This window comes from Hyalella azteca, unplaced genomic scaffold (assembly GCF_000764305.2).
Source record: "Hyalella azteca isolate HAZT.00-mixed unplaced genomic scaffold, Hazt_2.0.2 contig8982, whole genome shotgun sequence".
Taxonomy (NCBI): domain Eukaryota; kingdom Metazoa; phylum Arthropoda; class Malacostraca; order Amphipoda; family Hyalellidae; genus Hyalella; species Hyalella azteca.
Window position 1 is genome coordinate 3,575 of NW_025939063.1, and position 24,003 is coordinate 27,577.

The 24,003-nt window shown below is 36.2% G+C and overlaps 1 protein-coding gene across 1 annotated transcript; it reads left to right on the forward strand.

The window, feature by feature from the left end:
- Window positions 1-1,965: 1,965 nt before the first annotated feature.
- LOC108683132 (high choriolytic enzyme 1) lies at window positions 1,966-18,804 on the forward strand. The gene is made up of 13 exons (XM_047881844.1): window positions 1,966-2,022; window positions 2,953-3,044; window positions 4,000-4,156; window positions 4,516-4,706; window positions 5,013-5,080; window positions 7,301-7,427; window positions 10,073-10,129; window positions 10,234-10,303; window positions 15,291-15,425; window positions 15,615-15,710; window positions 17,072-17,222; window positions 17,911-18,080; window positions 18,572-18,804. The coding sequence occupies exons 2-12, from the start codon at window positions 2,976-2,978 to the stop codon at window positions 18,065-18,067; spliced, it is 1,278 nt and encodes a 425-aa protein (XP_047737800.1). The 5' UTR covers window positions 1,966-2,022; window positions 2,953-2,975; the 3' UTR covers window positions 18,068-18,080; window positions 18,572-18,804.
- The last annotated feature ends 5,199 nt before the right edge of the window (window positions 18,805-24,003 follow it).

Consider the following 24,003-nt stretch of genomic DNA (forward strand, 5'->3'; position numbering starts at 1 on the left):
ATTCGTTTTCAACCGAACAATATAAGAACTCTAGCACAGCAGCCGCATCGTATCCGTGACCGGCGAATTTTGTTCTTTGTCCTCGGTATTCTTGATACAAGTGATGCGCCAGACGGCGAGTTGTCACAGGTGCGGCGTCCTGAACAGAATGCCATTTCTTATTGGCTGAAAATTTTTTACAGCTTTTTAAAACAAACTCAGCCAGTTGGTCGAGCATTGATTCAGAGGCTGACTCATCGCTAGGAAAATAGCAGAAAAGACAAGAATCAAAAGCCCAGAAAATGAGAACATTACTGAACAATAGGAATATGTTCAGGAGAAAAGCTTTCTACCGTTGCGAAAAATCGTTCTAGAATTTATGGTGAAAACAAAATTCGGCTCATTAGCATTAATTGTGAAAATATTCAAAAACTAATGTACGGTCTTCATCAGGTTTATTTTTTTTACTAGTAGAATTGCAATTATAATTTAATCGAACGCGCAATTGAAACGATTTGTTATTGTTCATTGTTGAATCATTTTTTTCGTTATAATATTGAATAATCATTATTAGGGGTTACAGAATGCCTGAAAGGTTTTCTAAAAATCAACGGGAAACTCCATTCCATTTGAATTTTCCCGAAATATTTACTTCGAAACGAGACATGAATATATTGTTAGCACACTTAACCCTTTTAACATATTATCTTGTAAATTCCTGAGTGAATATAAGTTATGATAGTTGTTAAGCTGATTATGATTTATGTGAAATACGACTCAGTTTTTGTCCAATTAGAATATTTCAGAGAAAGTCAAAATGTTATCCGTTGAAATGATGCATGGTTGCAGATTGGGCGGTTCGCCATAAATTTATTTTTTTTTGGTGTCAAATGTCGCTGCAACTGCTAGTACAGAGACGCAACGAATTCATATTTGTTTCTTACAGCAAACAAAAAGATATCTGTGAGGAAAAGATCGTGTCTCAAAGAACTGAATTAATTTTAGTATTTAAATTTTTACTCATTTTAGATAAAAGGTGAAATCCGCAAAAAATTACTAGTAAATATTTATGAAAATACTATACAAAGTAAAAAAGTCATTCCATCATTTTCTGGCACTGATTTTGATCGTTATTACTCGCATAGTCTGTCCGTTTGATGGCGTTTGATTTTCAGTATTTTTCGTTTGTTGAGTAGTTTGTTCATTCCATTGCTTCAATGCAAGAATTTTCCCTCTTGACTGTAATTTTTTTGTAGGAATTTTTCCTCTTCTGTTAATTTAATTTTATGCAATTAGGTTTGCTAGAACAACGGTCAATAGATGACTAATTGAACAACGATCAACAAGCAATGCATGTTTATAGCTCTTTATTTTAATCATTAAAAATGATCGGATTTTTAAGTACTCGTATATCCATGTCAACATGCAATACATGCAGTCAAAATTAATCTTTTTGATCGAACACATTGATTGGCCAGGAAGCTATGCAATGGTGATCAACTAAATTCAGTTATTAAAAAGTTAAAAAAACCATTTGAAAAAATGTTGAACTAATCCGAACTATATAATTATTTCAATTAAAACATCTTTGTTTTATTTCAGAAATAGTGAATTTTGCTCTCAATTATCAATTTACGTTATTAAATCAGACAATTTTGTTCTCTCTGCACCCGCTCCTTTTTCTTGACGGTCTCATTCTTACACATGACCATCATCTTCCCCGCTCAAACTTGAGCATAATTCGTTATTTTCTCCTCCTCCTGGGCCTTCTGACTCTTCTCCATATATCCATCCAATTCATCCAGCCCTTCACTTTCCATCAGCTGGATAAGTGCTGGACAAAATGGCTCTGTTTGTTGTACAAAGCTGTAAATATTCCCAACCAATGAGAGGCCGGACTTCCATTTTGAACTCAGCACCTGTGACAACTTGTCGTATAGCAAGTTATTTTCACTGCACTGCTCTACCTCCTCTCCTCATAGCATATAATATGGCGTGCGCGACCTGCGCAGCTCAAAAAGAGACACCGTCTCCCATTAGCAGGTGAGTGAGCGGTCGGTGAGGCCAAAGTAGTGCATTTCATATTTGCCATTATACTGATGCTTGATATGTTATAGTAACTTTAAGAAGAATTTATAAAGCATATAAAATGATTTAATTGCCAACCATTATACGTATTCCATCGTAGTACGTAGGACATGGAAATTCAGCTCGGCATAACGAAAATGTTCCATGTAAAACTCCGTCAAAATATTTCTAAAATTTCAAACATCTTGTTAATTACTTTGTAGAAATTGCTTCCGCTTTGCTCTGACTTTAATTTAGCCATTTGTTACTCATTAGGGCTTCCATCTCTTTCCTTAGTTTTTTTGTACTTTGTCATCGATTCGGCTTACTTCAGCTTGAGTCAAGTCATATTTTGGCTGAATTTTTGCCTTTGTTTTGGCTTCAGCGTCGCGAATTTCTTTCTATGGCTTCTCTTGAGATCTCTTATATTTTTTTTTGTAAACCCAAGCTCAGCTTCGTCCTCAATAGGTTCCAGGTCGACTTTACTATCTGGATTTACTTTGGTAGCACATTTTGCTACCATTTTGCTTCTCTCTAATTTCAAATAAATTTTGCAAGCCTTTAAAAACAAATTGTTCATCGTTTTTCAATATTATACTAGCATTTTTTTCGTATGATCTTTTCCTGAATTTATCAATCACACTTATTTTTCTTTTAAAACTTTTTTGTTGAGTTCTTTTTGGGGAGTTCTTTTTTTATTAGTACTTTTGAAAAAACTTTCATGAAGTTATTGAAGTTTTTGCATTGATATATATGGTTTTAGCTCATGTTCCAAATTAAACACGTTATCCAGTGAATGAACAGTAAATTTTAAAAATTATTTTAAATTTTGCTCTTTTGCTGGTTCAGTTTCTTTAAGTTAGGATGAAAAATAAAAGTTTCTTACATGTGCAAATTTTGTTACAGAGTTACTCGGCAGGCGTTTAAAAATGGTGCATCTATCGCTCCTGTCGCTGTGCTTCTGCTTTATTGTAGCGGCCGTCATCGCTGCTCCAATGGTACAGTTGATCTCTTCTAAATTCACTAGACAGACTACATGGAAAGAGTTGAGATTAGGAACATGGTTTAATTAATTACCGAATACAGTTTAATAATAACCGAATTATTTAATTAATAACAGAATAGACAATAATTCGATAAAGGTGTATCACTATTCTTTTGGAAGCTTAAAATTTTGGACGGGAATGGAAGCTAGTGCTTGACGCCCAGAAAACCTTACGCGAGAAATTAAAGTTTGAAATGAAGAAATAATTACCTCTCCAAACTTGATAAAATGTGTATCCCTACGCAGAGGGCTCGTTGCTATTCACATCACTCGAGCACAGAAGACCTCATAATTATTTTGTCAAAAATTTAACTAAAAAGAAACGTTATTACAGAAATTCCAAATGAGAAGTCAGGAAAGATATGAGGCATTAAGTATAATTTGAGAATAGGCAGCTTTTGACAATATAAAATTGAGTGGGAGGTCCATTAATTTTTCTACTTGCAAAACTAACTGCCACCCATGGCCATATATCTAAAACATACCATATTAGTACATGCAAAACCTTGGCTGGAACCATGAGGTTCCTCTGACCAACAAACAGCTGAATAACCACACGAAATTAGCTCCGTGCACTTTCCTTGTGATTCTGCTGCTGTCATCCTATTCCGGTTGTTCTGTGACCCCTCGTGCTTACTCCACCGAGCAAAAAGAAAATGCAGACCACAGGTTTGCAAACGTTCGCGAAAATGGCGTAGTATCTTCCAACTACTATGTCATTTACATGTAGACTGACGATTCGGTTGAGATTGCAGTAATCTTATGACAGGTAGATCGTAGAGGCATAATCTCAGCCAATAAATGAGCATTGCAAACAATTGCCTTATTCCTATGAAAAACTTTGGGCAGTAAATGACTATGTGCATTTCTGATTTTATCCCGGAGAATGAAATGTCTGATCCCACCAGGGCGTTACTCACCGATCGGACGGGTCGGTGTTGGTCGGCGACATGCTCTACTCCGCGGACCAGTGGCAAAGTTTGCTTGCTAAAAACTTGGATTCCATAGCCAAACTTTGGCCGAAAGTGAACGGAGTTGTAAAAATTCCCTACAAGATAGCAAATCGTAAGTTGTTACGTATTCAATAAGTATATAATATTTACGGAGCCTGCTGCTATGGAAATTTTCGTTCCATTCAAAGTAAGTAAAAAATTATACGAGATCCAATTGATATCCATCACCAATTCATGGACTTTATTTGTGAGCCATGGACTTTTGTTGTACGTCGGCTAAAAAAGAGAGGTACAAGACGACGTTTTTCTCACATTTTGCAGAATATTTTGCTGTTGAATTTGGCTCGTAGTATGGCCCTTTGAACGGAATTTTAATTTTAATGTGTTAATTGTGTCATTAAATAAAATCTAATACCATTTAACTAATACATTCAAATAACCTAAAGCCAAACCCGTTCTCTGACCTGACAGCGAATTTAAACGTAACTCTGCTGAAATTGGCGTTCCGATCCTGGGAGGCTAATTCGTGCTTAGAGTTCCCAGAGATGACTGCATCAGACACCGAGTATCTGAAGATCACGATACAGAGCGGCTGTTTCTCCGACGTGGGGTACACACACGGCAAGGTCACAACAGTCAGCATTTTTGGCGATGCTTGTCACGTGAGTACAAAATATATGGGTGCGGTGCGGGCTGTATAAAGTTTTGAAGTAGATGTGTACGTTACTTGCTTAATCGATTGGTCGAGAGACAAGGTCACAGCTGTAAGCTCCTTGTAGTGCACGTGCAGGCATTTTTTCAATAGATGCACAGATACTTCTCTAGTTTATATTTTTTGAAACATGCAATCAATAAAGAAATACCTAGAAATCTTTTAATTTTTACATGATGCGCCTTCAAAGATACGATTTTTTGCGATATGTTGTCACTTAACGTAAATGGTTTGATATTTAATTAATCATCAACAGCTCAGGGGAGTCATCCACGAGTTGGGCCACGCGATGGGGTTACAGCACGAGCACTCCCGCAGCGACAGGTTCGTGTAGGAAAATGAACCCGTTGACGATGTATGAGTGAATGACCTGCATGATGATGTATGAGTGTATGACCTGCATGATGATGTATGACTTATATTGAGTTGCTTGTATGGGCAACGTGAGTCAATGTTCGTATAGAAATTCTATTGCATAAAAATCGCCTGAACGTTTCGGATTATACTCATCGACCCAAATTTAATTTTGGGTATTATTTTTGGAGTTAGTCAAGTCTGGGAATAGTTTTTTAGCTCATTATATCTTAGTTATCGTCATTATTAGAGGAATTCTCTGTATTGTAGAATCTTAGGCGTCTGGAAATTTTGATTATCTGGCCATGTGCAGAAACAATTTTTCTCTGATTCATTGCGTCAAAGTTGAGAAAAGAGGCACAAGCTGACAATATTTGGAACTAACTTGTTATAATTGAGTTGTCATAGAATAGAATAGAATAGAATAGAATAGAATAGAAGTGTCGGCACTGAAGAAATAGGCCCATGGCCTGTTGCCGATTCTTGTTCATAGAATATAATAGAAGTGTCGGCACTGAAGAAATAGGCCCATGGCCTGTTGCCGATTCTTGAATTTTTAGTGACTTGATTTACAAGGGATCCGGCCTTTGGAACCCGATCTTTCCATAACTGATGATTGATTGAGATAGGTGCTTGACTTAATTATTGCCTGGTCCGTAATTTGCTAGACATTTTAAGACTGAACAAGGCTTGGCAGTCATTTTATTATTAGAACCATCTATTAGGAATATTAGGAATCTGTTGTGAGGGATCGATTGAGATTGATCATTCTGACGCTCGTAGATGCCGGTAGAATTTCTAATAATTCAGCAAAAAGTACAATTTTTATATAAAGTAGTGTCAGTTGGGACTTTGTTTACGGCCGTTGACGTCAGCTCTGTTTTTGTTGGTGTACCACGCCAAGACCTTCAGTCCTGGGCGGAGAACGATACCCGCTATATGGGATAGTGCGATAGAACCGCGAGGCGTCGGATAGGGTTGGCGGCATACTATGGAGTTCTTCGCAAATTAGGCTGAACTCTACAGCACTCGCAAAAGAGATATAAATATGAAATTTGCCATGCTTTCCTAACAATTTATTTGTTAGGAAATTATTATAATATAATATAATTATAACAATTTGCCATGCTTTCCTAAATTTGCGGACAGTAACGAAAAATACGTAAACTTTGTATTAAAAGAGAACCGATGAAGAAAATTTTATAAAACTGTGAATATCAATCTTCATGAATTGTGCGACTTCTACACTTTTTTCGAGATGTATTCGCGTTATACTTTTTATACTCCACTGAATGGTATACTAGGCATTTCTTGATCTGCCTCCTTGTTGTAGATATTATATACCACAAACTAGTTATGAACGAACATGCTCATATGTGGCGCGCAAATCCCGTAGAGTAACAGGCACTGATGAAGGTGCTGTGGCAAGTATCAGGGGAGGCAAAGGTCCTAAATTAGTGAGCTGCAAAACTCGACGGCCCATGCGGTTAGGACTCTCAACGAAAAGCGAGGAAATAGGCTTTCGGTCGGCCCGAGTCAATTAATTTTAGCCCAGCGCTGGCCTTCCTCAGCCACCTGATAGTCACCAGTTGCCCCAAATTTCATGCTGGCTCAGATATCATGTTACGAAGACTACGAGCTCCAGAGTAGCGACTTGTCGATCTGAGGACAGAACCAGGGTTTTATATCGTGGTTGCGAATACTTCGATATCAGACTTCGTCACACTCTGACTACCAGCCTTAAAGCTCATACTGCAGCTTGTATTCCAGTCTGTTTAACCGCTCAAATAAGTACGCCTTTAATTGCAATACTGTGCCTCGTTATCCCTTTTGGTCACTATCAGTCATGATACTAACGAACTCATTCCCAAGTCACTTGAACTATTCTGCTTATGTATTTACTTGTGCTGGACAGGTGGTCGAACGTCTGGTATGGATTACATAAGCGTCGGTTTTGACAGAAAACACAACCTTACATTAGAAGCGTTTGTATCCATATTCATGCAGAGACGTAAACGTTCTTCCGAGTGCCAGTACAATTCAGTTCATTATATTCACTTTTCTATTTTTGTAGCTATTCGTGAATCTATGTAGTCACTAAATAATTCACTCCAAAAAGAAATTAATCATTTATACTCAACTTTATTGAATCTATGTGATTAACTTTGTACAAATGTTGTTCATTTTCAGGGACAACAGCATCATCGTGGTCAGGAGCAACGTCATACCCGGCTTGGAATATAATTTCATTAAACTCAATACCGTCAACTTTGACGTTCCTTACGACTACTATTCAGTCATGCATTATCATGACCGGGTGAGACATAAGAGTACGAGTCATAAGAGTATGTATATTTATATCTACTTTTAATCCAAAATAAACAGTCAGAAAAATGAATGGTTCATTGTGCACATAACGATGCTCTTTCATTCCCGCAGCAGAAGCAGAAAGTGGTCGTAACACTGATGTGTTTCTTTTTTCAGTCCAAACTGTGTTAGGAAAACTCATAAGGGCCAAAAAGGGCATCACTATTTGGACAATGTTTCACACATTTTTGTAAGTGAAGTATCCGTTGCAGGTGCGAGTCCTCTAAACTTATTTGCAGTATAAGATATGCGGGGGTTTTGTACTATTATACTGAGGGGTTTCGGTACTGGCGTTAAGTGAGGCAATTTGGTAGATTTCGGATTGATGAATCCCCGAGATGTAGGTTAGTCAGGAAATTGATGCGCTCAAATTGATGATTTATTAATTAAAGTGTTCCTTCTTCATGCACAGTACTAAGACCTGAGAACAAAGGGTGAGTATTAGAACATGAACATGACATTTGTTAATTCAAACATTCTCAGAATAAAATAAAACACTACAGAGCTCCAAATGCTCAATTCATGTGCATAATTCCTATTCAATGCATAATTAAAAATTCATATTACATGCATAATTCATATTCAAGCTCAAATTCAAATTCACATAATTAAGTTCAATCACAACAAAATTCAAAATCCCTCAAATTCATCAACAATTAGTTTCATCAAAACTCGCCATCAAAATAGTAACAATGATAATCTGATAATAGTGGTGCTGACTGAATCTAGTACTGCCATGCAATGTTTCATTCAGCTGCGATTTAATTTATCTTGGTTATAATTTACTAACTATATTCCCTCTCATAAGCAATATTCATTGCCACATTGATCTTTACTCTAGTCAAAGACACAGTAGGCTAATCGGATTGAACATTAGGTCTTACAAAAGTTAAATGAAAATTTCAGTCCACTCAACTCAGTCAACTGCTCTAGCCTAATAATAATTAGTAATAAATAATATGGAAACAGCATTGTATTTCACATTCACGTCGGCCTCAAGATTTATTAACATAATGAAAAATGCTCATTTTACATACTCTTATTATATATAGTGACGGATTAAGATCAACGGTTGAGTTATAATCATACTAAATATGGTCTTCGAGGAAGTGACAATATAATTGAATACATAATAAAATTAATAAACTAATTTGATCATCAGGGAAACGATAATATCATTTATCAGAACAGACTACCCCTAAGGGGGAGGGAGGGAACACATTTCCTATCAAGGTAATCAATAATTTTATGAATGCCAGAATCGTCAGGAATACCAGAATATATTCCACAGAATGCTTACCTACGACAATTGGTAACACATTTAGGTATACTAAGGCTACCTATTACTCACCCAGTAGACAATTACTTATAACAAAGCACGAGCGAAAGCAACAAACATCTCGTTGGCACTAAATCGGGTGAAGACTGAAGAGTGAGAGGGAACAGTGTTGCCGAGGCGGCTTGGGACGAATTCTCGTTTTGTTCTAGAACTACCCGTAAATCACAAAATGAAATATCACAAGGAATTTAAAAGCAAAGAAAACGCCAAGAAAATTAACAATATCGATATTGAAAACGTTTCGGAGTCCAGCTCCATCATCAGTTCGACTAAACTAAAAATGAATAAAATAATTTTATAAGTCAAAATGCAAAGACAGACATGAAACCTAAACAAGACCTAACATTATATCGAAATAAACAGGACTAGATGCTATTACTAAAGCTTAAAACTATTACAAAATTATCAGATCTTATAGATATCAAGACAGACCATGATTAACTGGCTCACATATGGATTATATTCATTCATATTTGTTCCGCTCTACCTCCGTTGCGTAAAAATAAATTTTAAATCCTATAATATCTCTAGTATTCACTAGGTACAGCTACAAATGAGAACCTACAAAATGTATAGACATTCGGATGAAAAATTATATCCTTCAAATAAATAACCTGCATGTGAACTCTTTACCATCGTTTTCTTTCTTAATTTTTAAATCTTTAAAAATGTCCATTATGGACATCTGAATAGTAGAAAACTTTTATTATGTATAATCTGGAAGCAAAGAAAATCACGAAAACAAGACGCCATACCTTTATTTGGATGCCAGCTCTTATCAATACCTGGTTGCCAGCTCTATATTAATTGTTCGTATGCATGGGTAGCAGATGCCAAAATTTTAACATGTGCTTCCAGTGTCTTTATTTCGAGAAATTTTTTATTCCCGTATATTTTAGGACGAGAATCTTGCTTGAAGCCAGTAGTTTGACACTAGCCTATCCGTTGATAACATCTGAAATTTTTATGGATACGTTTAACGTTTTTTTTTCAAGCATTCGTGTCTTATGCTTTAATCTCCATAATAGATTTCACCATGAAATTTGTTCCTCCTCTTCTTCTCCACTGATCGCGGATCTTGGTTTCGAAACATTTACTGAAAGTATGGTGAACTTTGAGATCATTCCGTCTATATTACGTTTTAGGAAAATGTCTGATTTACCTTGAACAGTGTTCATGATGCATAAATTACCTATGTTTCATGCTCGCATATATAGTAATATCATATGTATTCTGTCCATTATTGTCACGTGAAGGCCGCGGGAAAGAACAACAAGCGCGTGATTCTCGCTAAAGACGCCCGTTTCCAAGAAATCATGGGGAATGATCCTGGAATTTCCTTCATGAACATGAAGCTCGTGAACACCATGTACGGCTGCATAGGTGAGGCATGTGTTATNACGCCCGTTTCCAAGAAATCATGGGGAATGCTCCTGGAATTTCCTTCATGAACATGAAGCTCGTGAACACCATGTACGGCTGCATAGGTGAGGCATGTGTTATGTATATGCTAAGGTCACTTCATTTCCTACATGAACATGAAGCTAGTGAACACCATGTACGGCTGCATAGGTGAGGCATGTGTTATTTATATGCTAAGGTTACTTTATTTCCTATATGAACATGACGCTAGTGAACACCATGTACGGCTGCATGGATGAGGCATGTGTTATTTATATGCTAAGGTTACTTTTTATTTCCTACATGAACATGAAGCTAGTGAACTCCATGTACGGCTGCATGGATGAGGCATGTGTTATTTATATGCTAAGGTTACTTTATTTCCTATATGAACATGACGCTAGTGAACACCATGTACGGCTGCATAGGTGAGGCATGTGTTATTTATATGCTACGGTCACTTCATTCCCAACATGAACATGAGCTAGTGAACACCATGCATGTACGGCTGCATAGGTGAGGCATGTGTTATGTACTCGATATGCAAAGGCCACGTAATTTCGTTCAATACCTTCTTATAACTTTGTTAATATATTACTTTTATAATATACCTTTTGATGTAACTTAGCTGGGTATAATAGAAAAAATAGAGATCATTTGTTTATCATTGATCGCTAGCACGCATAATAATTAAATACGACGTTTAAAAAAGCTGAGTATTCAGATGTATGATCAGATTCCCTGGTCTTATTTAAATTGACTGTTTATAAACTTAAATTTGTGCTGCTTTATCTCAATGGCATGTTGTTCGTTGGATAAATTAGGGGTGAAATAATCAGTTATCCTCTTTTTATTGGAATATCACACTATGAATTTTTAATTTGGAGCAGATTTTCTTCTTAGAAATGTCAACAAATTTTAAAGTGAAGTATTTTAATTGAATAAAGTGAGTGCATGGATATGCCGATGATAATTTCTCACATTGCATATTTTTCAAAGGGGTTATCTGGGTTAGAAGTTTTTCAGACTTGTGTGACGGAATCAACATAAGTTTATAAGTCGAGTGACAGGTCTGAAATGATTAATTTCAATGAATTTGCAATGATTGGTTTTATCTCTAGAGTTAACAATTTATATTGAGTAGTGGAAGTTATGCCTGTTGTGGTTATATTTATTTTATTTCATTCATTATTTTCTTTGTTGATTAAGCTGACTGGTTGGTGGCGTGTAAGCGGTCACCAGACCCCTGCAAGAACGGCGGCTACACCAAGAAGGACTGCAGTTGCGCTTGTCCTTGGGGCACGACTGGCGCTAACTGTGAGAACCTCGTCATGAGCTACAACGGTGAGGCTAGCAGGCAGCATGGGAGCGAACCTCAAAGACAGATAAGAATAGAATAGAAGTGTCGGCGTTGGAGAAATAGGCCCATGGCCTGTTGCCGATTCTTGAACTTTTCGTGACTTGATTCACAAGGGATCCGGCCTTTGGAACCCGATCTTTCCACAGCTCACGATTGATTGAGATAGCTGCTGGACTTATTGCCTGGTCCGTNTATCAATCACTCATTCCCGTTGCGAAATTAGTTTAAAGTTAAAAATTAAGAAAATAATTTTTCCTTCGCGTGACACAGATTCCCGTTCATTATTTTTTGACGTTGTCTTCGCCATTTAATTCTTGGTTAACTTGCGTTTTCATCAATTTACCTGAAACTTTGCTGGCCGCGCTACGAAGATTACAAAACTGGGATCAAATTCATCAAACCTTCATAATAAATACTGTAGAACGATAGAAATTGGAGGCATCTAACTCAAGAACTTTTAGGAAAACAGGCATTATTTAATCAAATCCAGCCCACAAAAATTCATATCTTTATAGAAAACGTTTCGGAGACCAGCTCCATCGTCAGTTCGTAGAATCTAGAATCACAAATTGAATCACAAATCTAGAATTTTTGTGGACTATTCTTTGCTTTTAAATTTTTAGTTAGTTTGCGATTTAAGCAAACAAGTGACATCAATTCTTCAAATCCAGCCCTAAGCAGGAATAAAACAGAATTTCATAGTTGTCACAAAGCTATTTTTATGCATCAATAATATTCAGCAACGAAAAAGTCTCTATAAATACCCATATTCCACAAACATGCTATTTGTAGCGCGAATAAAAGCCATGCTATTATGTAGAGCAGATAAAGTCATCGACGCCAGTCCACTCACACTGACCACGCATCTTCTGCCACACGAATCCTCAACTAAATGCTGAACGTTTGTTATTAAATGCTCATAAAACTGCAAATTCGTTTAAATATTATTTTACAATTTCATATGGAACAAAAATAAGTCGTATATAATATTTTCAATCATAATGATTCTGTATTTATAGATGGACAATACAGTATATGCAAATGCACTGAAATGCTTTATGGCTTACCTGTAGGTAATAATGTTATCCAATAACCTATAAAGCTTCGAATCTTCATCTTCTGGCGATAACTCTACTTTAAAAGTCTTTTATTACTAATAGCAAGGTTGATGATTAGTTAACCATTATCACCTCTGACCTCTTACACTTTGAAACGCAAACAGCATCCGCAAGTCCGTGCCAGCCAAAACAATATTTATTAGTTTAACCTGAATGTTTTCTTTAACGTAAAGAAAATTTTACAATTGTATTTTCTTTCCGAGAATAGAGAAAAATCTGATTCCTAGCCACAGAAGACGTCTGCATTCGGCACTTCTTGGCCCTTGACTTACTCTGTATTACTGCAGCCACTTCATTATCATGAAAACAACGACAATTAAATTTTACTCTAGTTGAAGCATATTAGAATATTTTTGCTCAATACTATTTAGGATTATTTTATTTAAATAATGTCGGAAAAATTATTTGAGATAGCCTTCAAAAAACACATTTCTTAACAATCTTTTTTGCGTGATTTTGTAAATATTTTGCTGCATGAACGTTATTTATATCTCGGAATTCAATTCGAAATAATACACAGTTCGAAATTCATGGAAGTTCAACCTGAAAAAATTGAAGGAACTGAAAACTCTTTTACATTGCAAGACATACGTAGTTAGTTTGGTACGCCAGCAGAATGATGACTCTTAATTTAACATCTTCCTGACTATGGATATTTTGTAACCTAAAAAGGTAATTATAAAGGTATAATAAAAAGACGGGATGGAGAACCTGAAGGGAACTCCTTTAAATTTGATATCGGAATTTTTGAACATGTTCTAATCAATGAAAACGGGACATATTTTTATGTTTTATTGACTATTGTTACTGCTAATTGAAATTTTTTCATTGCACAGATAATTTCAGTAAATTTTTGTGTCTATAACCTAATCTATATGTGGCAAACCTCTCTGACTTCCAAAGAGGCCAAATTGTTGGTGTCCGTACGTAAAGCAGGTGTAAGTGTGGCAAAAATTTCGCGAATGCTTGATGTTTCAGGAGGTACTGTCTCAAAAATAATGACTACTTTTGTAAACGAAGGAAAAACATCATTTACAAAGCACAGGTCTGGCCGAAACTCGAAGTTGTTTTAGAGGGACAGTCAGTGCCGAAATCGAGATGTGACGGACAATCGAAAGACCACGGCTGTTAAAATTACTCAAAGAACACCCACAGAACTAGTTTCCATAATACTGTCCGCCGAGAGCTCCACAGATCAGCTGGATTCTATGGAAGAGCGCAATTAAAATACCCCTGGTTCCAAATACCAATGCTTCAAAGCGTTAATAATTGTGTAAAAATTTCCAGAATTATTCCCTCGAGCATTGAAAAAATGTGATTCTCTCTGACGAATCATCGATTATTTCCAACCTCTCGCCGAGTTTACGTATGGAGATGTAATTTAATCCCGTCTGCCTGCTCCAAAAGAGTCATTCAATCCCAACTGCCTCCTCCTAACCGTAAAACATGGCGGGGGATCTGTGATAATCTGGGGTGCTATTTCTTGGAAATCCGACGGACCAATGATTTTTCTTCATGGAAGAATCAACAGTCATGATTATTTAGGAATTTAGGAGGACCCAGTTTATCCAATGGTTCATGCACTGTTTCCAGAAGGGAACGCCATCCTTCAAGATGATAACGCCCCCAATCCATACAGTGGAATTGTTGAAAAATGGCACGAGAAATATTGTAATGAAGTTCAGCATCTCATTTGACCACCATAATCACAAGACCTGAATTTTATAGAGCATTTATAGTCGATTTTACAGAGTTAGAAGTCGATTCCCGCCGCCATCGTCTTTAAAAGAGCCGGAGGAAGTTTTAACTGAAGAATGGTAACAATTCCTTTGGAAAAAATCCCTATTTGCATGAATCAATGCATCGGAGAATTGAGGCTGTNGTAACTTCATTTCCTACATGAACATGAAGCTCGTGAACACCATGTACGGCTGCATAGGTGAGGCATGTGTTATGTACTCGATATGCTAAGACCACTTAATTTTGTTCAATACTTTCTTATAATTATTTTGTAGCTTTGTATAATATATGTACCTTCTTGACGTAACTTATCTGAGAATTATTGAAAAAAGACAGATAGAGATCATTTGTTAAACTGTTCATATACGAATAATAATTGAAATTTACTGTTTATATATAGACTTGAATTTCTTGTTGTTCTATCTCAATAGCACGTTGTTCGTTGGATAAATCAGGGTGAAATTATCAGTTATCCTCTTTTTATTCGAATATCACACTATGAATTTTTCATTTGTCGAAGATTCTTTCTTTTTTAGAAATGTCAACAAATTTAGAAGTAAAGCATTTTAGTTGACGGAAGTGAGTGGATATGCCGATGATAATTGATCACATAGCATATATTTTCTTCTTGTTTTCTTGGTTAGGACTTTCACAGACTTGTGTGACGGAATCTACATAAGTTTATAAGTCGACTGAAGGGTCAGAATTGATTAATTTCAATGAATTTTATCTTGACATTGATTAGTTTTACCTCTAGAGTTTCTGATTTATAATAAGTATATAGTGGAACTTCGGTATGAAATTTTCATATTGTACTTATATTTATTTCATTCATTATTATCTTTGTCGATTTAGCTGACTGGTTGGAGGCCTGCGACCGGTCACCTGACCCCTGCAAGAACGGCGGCTACACCAAGAAGGACTGCAGTTGTGCTTGTCCTTGGGGCACAATTGGTGCAAACTGTGAGACATTCATCATGAGCTACAACGGTGAGGCAAGCAGGCAGCATGCGAGCAAACCTAAAGGGCAGAAAGAGCATGACACGGCTGGAATGCGGCTTTATAAGTTATAAATGAAATCGCAAGAAACCTGACCGTTTAATTGCAATAATGAATGCAACTAAAATTGTACTGCCTTGTTTTGGTATTGTTTGGTTTAGACGTTTCATTTTCACGCAGATGTCATTGTAAGGAAGGTCTCCCCATATAGCCGATTAATTACTCCAGGGGAAGAAGTCATCTCTCCTGGATACCCAACAAATGGTCCACGGGAAGGTATGAGTTATAGATGTATTATTTATTGCTACATTTTTTCTCTGTAGCATTCCTGCTAAGCAGAAAATTTGATCTCTAACATGTGAATTTGGCATAGCTGTTGATAAATAGCCCTAAAATTGCTTCAAAATTAAATTTCACGATCATATTAGAACTGAGTAGCAGTTTAAACTTCATCATTAGATTAAATAATTTCGGTCATAAACGATGGACATAAAAATTGCTGCGATTTCTAGAATCTGCAATTTACTTTTTTAGCCTCAAACATCATAAAAAAACACCAAGGTAATGAATGATGTGCAAAATCAGTCATACAAGTATTTGCAAATATTTCATCCAGTTGTTGCGGATGCGACATGATTCTTACAAGACAATTTTGAAAAATTGCAATTATATTACTAGTTGAGTCGGACGTAGCCTTTCAGTCCAAAAATCAATATAGACCGTAAGTTTGGGGATATAAACTTACAGAAGAACGGATAAATATTGCATGAATACCATGCGAAGTATTGTGAATAATAGACAATTCAAAATTCCCGTCACAGATTATCTAATCTAGCGAAAAGCCGTTCGACCATCAGAACAATCGAATATGAAGAGTGCCATCATTAGATACTCTGTCTAGTATACGTAGTATCTTCGGCGTCGAAGAAGAAAAAGGCCTATTATAGAAATAGGCCTAATATACAATAATAATAATATAATATTTATAGGCGGCAATCCATCGTGGTCTGAGACTGCTACGTCCGAAACAAATAATACGGATACTAAGGCCTGGATAGGCCTTTGGCAGATTCTTCTACTTTTCGTGACTTATTCACGGATCTAAAAACTAGCCTTTTAACCAGATCATTTCAACTGACGGTGGTTTGAAATTGTTACTGAACTTTCAATGGTTCCGTACGGTACAAAGCATTTCAAGACTGAACATTTGCTCCTGTATAGGCGGCAAAGCATTGTCTAGTCTGTACTTGAAGGCGTTCATACTCGGAGCACAAACATGTACATGTATATCATCAGAGGCGCTGTTCCTCATGTCGGTGACTCGAAGCGAGAAGTGTTGTCGCATGGGAGAGATGTACCGCATTTTTTTTAGTTTGCAGCCGTGGCCTCTAGTGCTGATTCTTTTTCACATTTTAGGAATCCTTCTGTGACCTTGTATGAACCGTGATTATACTTGTTTATTTCAATGAGGTCGCCACGCAGACGTCGATAACAGAGACTCGGAAGCTTCAGAATTTCAAATCTTTCTTGATAAGACTTGCCCTTCAAGCCTGAAATTATCCTTGCTTTGTATAACCTATCCCAGGATACACTAATCGAAAGTGTAAATAAATGCATGAGATCAAATTTTGTTACAGGTATACAGTACACGCAAGTGATGCGTGCTCCCGAAGGCCAGAGAGCAGTGGTCAAGTTCGAAGACTTCCAGATCTTGCCGCGTTTCAACAAGACTTGCAGTTACAGCTCCTTGGAGATACGTTCTGACGTCTCCGTGGAGGAGGGGGCCATGTAAGACCGGTTTTCGTCGTAATAGTTGAAAAAAAACTTGAAATTTTCTTGCAAAATTTATGTATTCAAATAATGAATCTCAAACATTCTGTAAATATTCTTAGATATTCACATCACAAGAGATGGATTAAAATAAAATAGTATTCATCTAACATGATTCTGTGGTGGTTCTTTAAATTATAATTAAAATTATTCCGTGTCTGTAGCAGGGTTGGCAATCATTAAATCATGTGATTAAATCACTTGATTTTTTTATTTATTTTTTATTTTTTCATATATTTAAATATATTGAGTGGCAGTCTTTAATTTACATTGAGGTATTGTTATTCATCGTTTAGTATAAATGTACTATGAATGACAAATTGGTATATAAACTTGTTGCCTTTAGTGTGTATTATGTTCCAATAAATTGAATGTTTTTGGTACAGAGGCATCAAGTGTGCAATACATTGTACGTAGCTAGCAGCTTAGCTAATTCTNTTTTTTTGATTAAAAAAAATCAAAAAAATCCCCAACCCTGGTTTGTAGCATCAGTTGTAACAAAATGCTAAATAGTTCTAGAAGTTTATTATTCTTCATCGAAAGTTCTAGAAATTTATTTTTACATTGCTAAATAATTCAAATCACTATAGATATGTTTTCTAATCAGATAATAAAAATTAAATGTTTTTGTATCCAATTACGTCAGATTCTGTGGTGAAGAAATTTCGAAAGGAACAGTTTTTAAGAGTAAAAAGTCGGAGCTTATCTTCCACTACAAGAACTACAACTACGCAATGTTTGGTCAAAAAAACTGGAGTCGTGGGTACAAGGCCGTTTTCACAACTGAGATCATTTCCAACTGAAGGTAGTCTCGAGGTAAATTGACAATCAATTTGTGCTTAGTAATGATTGTGTACCAAATAATGAGCAGCATAGCATTACCATCAATGCAGCTCGCAATAGCAATAGGTACCAGCGTCAGTCTTCCCACCTTCAGTCATCGAGCTAATTTATTGTTCAAATTGCCTCTCCTTGAAGTGTATAAAATGTTGTTATCAAATTAGATAGGGGAATTATCAAGCTAATTAGATTATCAATTAGAATTGTCAATTAGGGAATTATCAATTAGAATGATCAAATTGGATAATTTTCTTTGGTAACTTCTACACCTAATAGCGAATGCACTAAAAACTGTAACTAAGAACTGCATGTAAAAAACTGTAAATGACTTAAATTCTGGGAAAAGATCAAGGTATAATATCACTTATGTATAGTCCGTACGATGCGTGCATTCCTACAGTGGACTTATTTTCTAAGTCATCTATGTATTTTCTCTATTAAAATGGTTGACCATTCATTTTCTTCAGGTGATGCGGACTTATCTGATGCTTCTGGTGCGGGTCATGGACGACGGCATATGCATAAACAAACCATATATAAAAAGCTGCTTTCAGTAATTTGTTGATTTTGAGTGAAAAACTATCCGAGTTTGAAACTGTTATACTTTGTTTATTATGTATTGATTTTGCGAGAAAAGCATTTATTTATAATTTAACAATGTGTGGTGAATAAATATATTTGTGCTTGCCTTGCAGTAATCATTTCCCAATTGTACAGTTGACTGCCTAGGAGTGGAGCTACAACAGGGGAAAGATACCTTAGTTACAAGTTGATTAATATGGGCTGAATGGAATCATATATTTGCGTACAATACTATTTCTGCTGTTCTCTGAAATTGTTTTGCTTATTCCACGTGTATTCGTCAACTTGAAAAACATCGTGCATTATCCATATATAACGGCACCTAATGTTTCTCCAGTATATAGCAATAAGCTGGGACTCTCATTCGATTAGTTTGTATAAATGCGTTCGAGGAATTCACTAGTTTTGGGAAGTATTGTCCATACACTTATATTCAAATAAGTTTGTTTGCATAACAGAAAATGATTTATTTTATAATTATATTGTTTTTTTTTATGATTTGATCAATATTGTTAGAAACCTACAAGAAACTTATCAATCACTAATTCCCGTTGCGAAATTAGTTTAAAGTTAAAAATTAAGAAAATAATTTTTCCTTCGCGTGACACAGATTCCCGTTCATTATTTTTTGACGTTGTCTTCGCCATTTAATTCTTGGTTAACTTGCGTTTTCATCAATTTACCTGAAACTTTGCTGGCCGCGCTACGAAGATTACAAAACTGGGATGAAATTCATCAATCCTTCATAATAAATACTGTAGAACTGACAGTAGAACATGGCGGCGTCGATCACATGCACTTTTAGGAAAAATGGCATTATTTCATCAAATCCAGCCCTAAGCAGGAATAAAAAAGAATTTCATAGTTGTCACAAACTTCTTTATGCATCAATAATAATCAGCAACAGAAAAAATTTCTATATATGTATACTCATATTCCAAAAACATGCAAATTTTATCGAGAATAGAAGCCATGCATTTCTGTAGAGCAAATAGAGTCTTCGTCGCCAGTCAACCCACCCTGACCACACCTCTTCTGTGACACAAATCCTCAACTAAATGCTGAACGTTTGTCATTAAATGCCCTTAAAACTGCAAATTCATTTACATATTATTTTCCAATATCATATGGAACAAAAATAAGTCGTATTTACTATTTGCATTCATAATGATTCTGTATTTATAGATGTACTATGTATGCAAAATGCACTGAAGTGCATTATGGCTGACCTGTAGGTAATAATGTTATCCAATAACCTATAAAGCTTCGAATCTTCATCTACTGACGATAGCTCTAATTTAAAAGCCTTTAATTATTAATAGCAAAGTCGATGCTTGATGATTAGTTAATCACCTTATACACATCACCTCATAGTCTAACCTGAATGTTTTCTTTGCCGTAAAGAAAATTTTCTAATTGTATTTTCTTTAGCAATTTTCCGAGAAGAAAGAAAAATCCGATTCCTCGTCACAGAAGACGTCTGCATTCGGCACTTCTTGGACCTTGACTTACTCTGCATTCCCGCAGCCACTTACTTCATTATCATGAAAACATCGACAACATAATTATACTCTAGTTGAAGCGTATTAGAATATATTTGCTCATTACTATTTAGGATTATTTTATTTGAATAATGTCGGAAAAATTAATTGAGCTAGCCTTCAAAAAAAATGTTTCTTAACAATCTTATTTGCGTGATTTTGTAAATATTTTGCTGCATGAACGTTATTTATATCTCGGAATTCAATTCGAAATAATACACAGTTCGAAATTCATGGAAGTTCAGGAGGACCCAGTTTATCCAATGGTTCATGCACTGTTTCCAGAAGGGAACGCCATCCTTCAAGATGATAACGCCCCAATTCATACAGCTGGAATTGTTGAAAAATGGCACGAGAAAAATTGTAATGAAGTTGAGCATCACATTTGACCACCATAATCCCAAGACCTGAATTTTATAAAGCATTTATAGTCGATTTTGCAGGGTTAGAAGTCGATTCCGCCGCCATCGTCTTTATAAGAGCCGGAGGGAGTTTTAACTGAAGAATGGTAACAATTCCTTTGGAAAAAATCACTGTTTGCATGAATCAATGCATCGGAGAATTCAGGCTGTAATTACCACAAGAGGTGGACCTACACCATACTAAAATATATTATGTGGATTTCTCAGGCGTTTCCCTTATTTTGTCTAACCCTGTGGGTCCATTACATGCATATACGCAATCAATTCCCGGGCTCAGATGCACTAGATCTGATACGGGTGGAAGCGACGTTGTTTTTTTGCAGTGAGATTAATTTCTCTTTTATCATGTGCATCGGACTACGTTAAACGTTTGGCAAGCAGATCGAATGAAGGAAAACATGTTTGCGTTATTCGTTGAAATACAGAAAATTTTTTTTATTTCTATTACTTTTTATTTATTTATTCACACAGGAGCACACGTTACAACGAAATAGGTAAGAGACGTGAAATAAAATAGCAAGGCTTCCATGTGAATGCCCATATAAGCTAAAAAAAGCTTCGCAGGCAAAACAATAGGTACAAAACTCAATTCCAATGATAACAAGACGACGATGAGAACAAATAAGTAACAAATTTCTAAAATAAACAGAAACATTGACATAAGCCTTAAAAAACTGATAATTTCATGTCATAATAGAAAAATCAGCTTAAAAGAGGCAATATCAACATTACACTTAGTAAAACAGGGTACAACTGCAAACATCTAGCCATAATGCTTATAACTTGTGTGACCGGAAACACCGCCGCGAAGTCGAAATAGTTATGGGTAGCGTGCCGACTTGACGGTGACTTGCTTATTGGTTTTAACACAAGGGCTAAAGAGTCGCTACTAATCTATTTATGGCAAACCTCTCCGACTTCCAAAGAGGCCAAATTGTTTGTGTCCGTATAACAGGTGTTCTAGTGTGACAGAAATCATTACTTTTGACTGTCTCAAAAGTAATGACTACTTTTGTAAACGAAGGAAAAACGTCATCTACAAAGCACAGGTCTGGCCGAAATTCGAAGTTATTTTAGATTTAGAGGGACCGTCAGTGTCAAAATTGAGTTGTGAGGAACAATCGAAAGAGCACGGCTGTTAAAATTACTGCAGTTCTCAAAGAACACCTACAGAACATAGTTTCCATAATACTGTCCGCCGAGAGCTCCACAGATCAGCTGGATTCTATGGAAGAGCGCAATTAAAATACCCCTGGTTCCAAATACGTACAAATGCTTCAAAGCGTTATTAATTGTGTAAAAATTTCCAGAATTAGACCCTCGAACATTGAAAAAAATGTGATTCTCTCTGACGAATCATCGATTATTTCCAACCTCGATCTGGCCGAGTTTACGTATGGAGATGTAATTTAATCCCGACTGCCTGCTCCAAAAGAGTCATTCAATCCCAACTGTCTACTCCTAACCGTAAAACATGGCGGGGGATCTGTGATGATCTGGGGTGCTATTTCTTGGAAATCCGACGGACCAATGATTTTTCTTCATGGAAGAATCAACAGCCATGATTATTTAGGAATTTGGGAGGACCCAGTTTATCCAATGGTTCATGCACTGTTTCCAAAAGGGAACGCCATCCTTCAAGATGATAACGCCCCCAATCCATACAGTGGAATTGTTGAAAAATGGCACGAGAAATATTGTAATGAAGTTCAGCATCTCATTTGACCACCATAATCACAAGACCTGAATTTTATAGAGCATTTATAGTCGATTTTACAGAGTTAGAAGTCGATTCCCGCCGCCATCGTCTTTAAAAGAGCCGGAGGAAGTTTTAACTGAAGAATGGTAACAATTCCTTTGGAAAAAATCCCTATTTGCATGAATCAATGCATCGGAGAATTGAGGCTGTAATTACCACAAGAGGAGGACCTACACCATACTAAATATATTTTGTGGATTTCTCAGGCGTTTCTCTTATTTTGTCGAACCCTGTGGGTCCAATACATGCATACGCAATCAATCCGCGGCCTCAGATGCACTAGAATTGGGAGCAATATACGCAAAGCCATCGCCAACATACCCGTCATGCAATATTGTAATACGGGTGGAAGCGGCGTAGTTATTTCTGCGGTGAGATTAATTTCTCTTTTATCATGTGCATCGGATTACACTAAACGGTTGGCAAGCAGGGCCAATGAAGGAAAACATGTTGTTTGTGTTATTCATTGAAATACGGAAAAATTTATTTACTGATATTACTTTTTATTTATTTATTCACATAGGAGCACACGTTACAATGAAATATGAAAGAGACGTGAAATGAAATAGCAAGGCTTCCAGGTGAACTCCCATATAAGCTAAAAAAGATTTGCAGACAGCACAATAGGTACAAACTCAATTTCAATGATAACAAGACGACGATGAGAACAAACAAGTAACAAATTTCCTAAATACTCGGAACCATTGTCAAAAACCTTAAAAAGCCTTCATGCCATTATAGAAAAAGCCTGTATGTCATAATAGAAAAATCGGCATAAAAGAGGCAATATCAACATTTCATTAAGTAAAATAGGGGTACAACTGCAAACATCTAGCCAAAATGCTTAAAACTTGCATATATATCGAAATCAAATTGATACTGGTATTAAGGATAAAATCACGGAATTTTATTTATAATAACACTTCGGAGCATTCTTGTTTGAACTCATCTGGCAATTCATTAACATATGCAACACAATTAAATACGGTACCGCTTTTATCTATTTCTAAACGAACCGGTGATAAGTTAAATCGATCGCCCCTGGTGTTGTGAGAATGTTGGGGAACAAAAGGGGCGAAGGCAGATTTAGAAAGACGGGCATCATGGTAAAGTGCCCTATTCATGAATTTTAAAAGTTGAAATCTGAACATATCGTCAAGTTTTAAAAATTTCGACTGCCTATATCGTTCGCTAGTGCATGTCAAAGGAATATTATCATCATCATACCTAACCTTAAGGATAGAACGCAACGATTTATTAAGTAATGTGATGACCCTTTTTTTGTATTGAAATTTACACCACCCCACATTACCAAAGTGATTGATAGTTTTGATAAGGACAATGCATAGAAAAGCGTTTTTAATGAAGGGTAAAGTAAAACATTTGATAAAGGACGCAAAACTCCATGGGCTTTACGCAGCCCCTGGCAGACGTGGTTAATGTGTTTTTTTGAAGGAGATCTTGTTATCGAGGATGAAACCAAGATATCTGGATTTATCTACCCATTGTAAAATTGTCCCATTGAAAGTGATGTCACGTAAAACGGAAACGAGTCTGGGAGTAAAAAGCATCAACGTCGTCTTGTCTGTGTGTGC

Bases quoted from the DNA above. Each gene is read 5' to 3' on its own strand.
- LOC108683132 (XM_047881844.1), top strand. From the start codon at position 2,976: ATGGTGCATCTATCGCTCCTGTCGCTGTGCTTCTGCTTTATTGTAGCG. The intron at 7,428-10,072 runs GTGAGACATAAG...TGTCACGTGAAG, and splicing joins TCATGCATTATCATGACCGG to GCCGCGGGAAAGAACAACAA. The intron at 17,223-17,910 runs GTAAGACCGGTT...CAATTACGTCAG, and splicing joins TCCGTGGAGGAGGGGGCCAT to ATTCTGTGGTGAAGAAATTT.